This window comes from Myotis davidii, unplaced genomic scaffold, assembly GCF_000327345.1.
Source record: "Myotis davidii unplaced genomic scaffold, ASM32734v1 scaffold1663, whole genome shotgun sequence".
NCBI classification, from domain to species: domain Eukaryota; kingdom Metazoa; phylum Chordata; class Mammalia; order Chiroptera; family Vespertilionidae; genus Myotis; species Myotis davidii.
This window is the reverse complement of record NW_006293910.1, coordinates 239,026-244,010: the sequence shown is the minus strand read 5'-3', so window position 1 is coordinate 244,010 and position 4,985 is coordinate 239,026. Positions and strand designations below refer to the sequence as shown.

Genomic DNA, 4,985 nt, shown 5'->3' with positions numbered 1-4,985 from the left:
GGGGGGGGAAGGTTTGGGGGATGTGGTAAGAGACTGGACAAAAATTATGCACCTATGGGTGAGGACAGTGTGTGTGGGGTGGGTGAGAGCGGGGGTTGGGGGTGGGAACCAGGTGTAGAGGAGCTATGGGGGGAAAAAAGAGGAACAACTGTAATAATCTGAACAATAAAGATTTAATTTAAAAAAAAAGAAAATGCTCAGGAAAAAAAAATAGAGAATGGAACACGTGGTGGTAGACTTGAACTTCAGTTCAGGAAATGATTGTGACACACCTGCTTGATGGCATTGAGGCCGCAGAAATCAGTCTATAATGGACTCTTCCCATAAGCTGCCTGAGGTGACTTCTGAAAATGGTTCATTATTCATTTGGCCCCCCAAAATCCACAAATTTATGCAAATCAGGAGGTTCAAATCTTCATGTTCACTTTAAGATCACTCAAGTAACTGCCTAGGCCATCAAGGGAATGTATCTGAGAAAAGCCACCACGTATCTGAAGAATGTGTGCCATTCTGTTCTTACAATAGTGGAATTGGTAGGTGGCACCAGGGGGGATGGACACAGATTCAGTGTCCCCAAAAGAGTGTTGAATTTTTGCTACACATGCTTACAAATGCAGAGTAATGCCGAGCTTAAGGGTCTAAATGTAGATTCTTTGGTCATTGAGCAAAGCTCCTAAGATGCAGCACAGAACTTATGGATCCTATGAGTGGATTGACCCACGCATGAGCTCTCCCTGCCACATTGAGAGGATCCTTACTGAAAAAGAGCAGATTGTTCCTAAATTAGAAGAGGAACTTGCACAGAAGAAAAAGGTATACCAGAAGAAACTGAAGAAACAAAATCTTATGGCTCGGAGGTAAATTCAGCATAAAATAGGTATTAATAAAAGTTAAGAAAAAAAGGAAGAAAGTAGTCTATAATGTAGTGGAGAAGAAAAACAAAACAGATAGCACCTATATAGTGTGGCTGAGTTCTGTGTAAATTGTGAAAGTACAAAGGGGTTAGTTAGGAAAGGTACCTGAAGGAGGTGAGTTTTGAAGGTCAAGTAGGAATTAGCCAAACAAAGGAAGAAGGAAGGAACATAATATACAGAGGAAATAATATTAGCACAGGTAAAGGGGTCTGAGAAAGCATGACATATTTTGGAAGCTATAAATGGCTCAGTATTGCTTATGGGGGATTAAGAAAAGATAATGCAAAATTGATATTAAGCAGATAAAAGACCTTGATTAGTCATGCTAAGGAGTTTAGACTTTATCCTAAAAGTATAATCTTTGCACTCAGTGTTGTTGATTGAAGGAGTTAATAAACCATATTAAGCAGTGAATTATCCTCACCTTAGTTGTGTTGAACAGTAATCACACTGACAAGAGCATGGAGGATGGTGTGAATGAGGGAGCTATGGAAGACCTCTAGGCCAAATGATGATGGTTTGAGCCAGGACAGTGGCAGCCACCTTGCAGGATAAATTCTACATTTGTGGCTTCAGTAAGTGGGTTGATGAAAATAGGAGGAGGTAGAGGAGCAGGAGATGATTTGTTCAGTTAGGAAAATGTGGAATTAAGAAAATCCAGGTGAAGATGTCTAGTAAAAAATATGGCAATAAAGATCTCAAGAGAGACTTCTTGGTTAATAATCATTGGATTTGCCTTTTTTGTTCTCAGATGATACAAGCTCTGGATTTCTACTATTAAGTTACTACCAAAGATGCAAATACATTATATAGATAGCAACACCAAGAAGATTACTGTTGTGCTGGCTTTATAGCAAATAAAACCAAATAAAATTGAGATAGGGTTCTGGACTACTCAGCAATCAATCCTCAGATTTTATTCCAAAAATAAGAATTGTATATGGGCCACTGAAAGAAGAATACACATTTAATTCCCCTTGCCCCCAGGGTAGCATTGATACTTTTTGTCTCTGAAGTATTTATCAATATATATATTTAATAATCAGTTACTTTATACTGTTAAGCTATATTTTAATCATGCTCTTTAAATACTACTATCCAGCAAGAGCTAGGATGACAGACTGTACCTCTCAGCCAATGACACTCTACAGTGCTATTGTGACATGACTGTGTTCCTCAACATGTGTTTTTACTCCTCGATGGACTTTTGAGTCAATTTGTTAATGTTTTAGCAAACAGTATTGGCTTTGAATTGCTGACAAAAAGAAGTGCAAGCTGCAGAAAAAGGCTAATAGTGTTTTACAGTGCAAGTTTCACAGTGGATACTTCTAAGAAAATGGTGGAGCAGATATTAACAGGTTTTAAAGGACTGTTGTTAGAAGTCCTCTATTGGGCTTGGGAAAATCGACCAAAAATATTATTAATTGTTAAACGAAGAGAATTTTGACCAAAGTTATGACAGGACTTAGAGAGTAATTGCATGGGTTCACAATATAACATTCCCTAGTATTCTGATAAAACAACACCATATAGGAGTTATTTGTTAAGCTTCCATTTTCAGGAATATGTCCACTAAATGAGATGTGCAGTGTTTTCTCAGTTAATGCTGCTCCTTAAAGCCTACATCCTAATACATTGATATGAAGTAGAGATATTTCACATATGTAATTTACTTGAAATTCAGGTAATTTTAGATTCATTGACACCTGCCAAAGAAGGTGTTTGAATGAAAATATTGAAATATTTGTTAAGCAGTCAAATCCATGAAAGTTTCAAATGCATTTTAATTTTTAGCCTTCATATTGATTGACTTATTAATGCTAGGTAAACTTTGCTATATTTGCATTTTTCTGACTTATTTTTGTGTATTTTGATTTTGGCCATTTATACTATTTTATGTAACAAAGTCAGAATATCACTTTAGAAAACCATTATTTTATTAATTGCTAAAGAAATAGCTATTGTGAAGTACATTTTTGTCTGCATTATTCCTAACTCCACCTTTCTATAGCTTCCCAATAACAACCATATCTTCCTTCAGATGTGAATGCTTTCTTATTTTCTTCATACCTATTTATATTTTTAAAAGATCTTCCCAGTTGATTACCTAATTCACACAAAGGTATAATTATGTAAAATTGTGTGATTTAATGGATCAGAAAACCGAGTTTTTGGTGAGATGTAGATTTTTGATAGAAAGTGCAGTGATTTTAGAGACCCAAGTTGCCTTTCTCTACCACCAGCCAACTCCTAGGTTTCTCTATAGACAAGTAGCTTTGTCAGCCTGTTGCCTCATCTGTAAAACAAGGGTAGTAGATTACACCATCTTTCTCACAATTATTTAGAAGACTGAACAAGATAAAGAATGTAAAAGTGCTCTATAGTTGTAGAATAATGTGTAAATGCAGCATATAAGTATGAAAAATAATAGATTATGTCTAATACTCACTGAAAACAAAACAATCACAATGACCTAAATAATTGTATTTCACTTGTGACTAGGCACTGAAGAAGATGTGGTGAAGTCAAAGAAAACATTCAGAAGTCAAGCAATAGTGAATCAGAATGCAGAGACAGAACTTATGCTGGAAGGAGATGATGATGCAGTCAGTTTGCTACAGGAAAAAGAAATTGATAATCTTGCAGGTAAATTTTTAAGTTTTTTTCTTCTATTTGTTGTAAATAATAGTCACACGATTACTGAATTTAAAATCTATCTCCTGGTGGAAAAGTGTGTTCCAGTGGTTAGAATAATGCCCAATTATGTGAATTTTAATAATTTATCTCATTTCTAATGACATGATGGGATATGGATATCATACAGTGTTAGCCCATAACAGTTTTAGAATCCTGTGAGAACAGGTTGCTTCACGAAGGTACACATACAGTGTTGTACACAATTTCAGAGGGTTCGTTGACCCCTGGAATCATATTGTAGATCTCAAATTAAAAACTCCTGCTTGAGAGTCTCAAAGAGTGGTTGAGTCTCACCTCACTTCTATATTTTCAGGTCATACAACATTGGGGTGAGTTATATTCATCATAAAGGAGTAGGATTATATTCATCATTCTGTTTATCTAATAGCACTCCTGTGTCCAGAGGTGTGCTGGCAATGATCTGGCATTCCTATTGAAAGCCTCCAATGATATTTCTACCAGTTGGAGACTTCTACTTTTATGAAGAAATGATATTACTGGTAATTGTAAATTAGAGATAATACATTATTCTCCCTCTTCTAGAAAATGTTTAATAATGTTATTCTAGTAACAATTCCTAGATATGCCTATGTTATTAACATTTCTGTTTCATGAAACCTATTTTTTCTATTTAAAACTAATCTTAAATCTAAGAACACAGATTAGCCTCAAATTCCTAAGTAAATATTCAACTTTTGGGTTTTTAGTTTCTTGATTTGTTTTAATAGTTCAGAGATTTTATTTGAGGCCATTTAGAAATATATGCAAATGAAAAACATTATTTTCTTTTGCCCAGAGATTTGTTTTTTCCTTTTCTTGGTCTTATTCTTGATCCTGAAGAACTAGAGAAAATTCACAAACATTATTCTTGATCTTTTTAGATAATGTGTTGCCATTCTTCATTTACATATGTTCAATATGTTCAGTAATTATACAGTTGAGTTTAGACTCTCTGGTCCTTAGTTCCCACCTAAGGTAATTAATTACTTGATAAAAGTTTGGTCAGTACCTTGGAGTTTCTTCTGATAATATATGCCCAGTAATACTATAGGCAAAATCTAATAATACTATCCTATCTAATAAAAGAGAAACATGGCAATTAACTGTACTTCTGCTACCCTTCCCATTGGCTAATCAGGGTGATATGCAAATTAACTGCCAGCCAAGATGGCGACCGGCAGCCAGGCAGCTTGAAGCGAACATAGGGCTTGCTTGCTTCAGCGATGGAAGACTCCAACGTTCCCCGCATGCCGCTGCCAGCCTCTGAGCTTGCAGTTTGAAACATTGTTACAAATATAGAAGCTAAACAAAACCCCAAAACCAGAGCTGGAGTTGAAACAGTGTTTCGATTATAGAACCCAAACAAACCAGATA

At 35.6% G+C, this 4,985-nt stretch overlaps 1 protein-coding gene across 1 annotated transcript in view; it reads left to right on the top strand.

The window, feature by feature from the left end:
• Nucleotides 1-4,985, top strand: part of LOC102752968 (neurobeachin-like) — a gene marked incomplete at its 3' end in the record, with an annotated part of 248,705 nt that overhangs the window by 25,070 nt on the left and 218,650 nt on the right. The window contains exon 2 of the mRNA XM_006767789.1: nt 3,417-3,560. Coding sequence (XP_006767852.1) covers nt 3,417-3,560 — 144 coding nt within the window. The remainder of the gene's footprint in view (nt 1-3,416; nt 3,561-4,985) is intronic.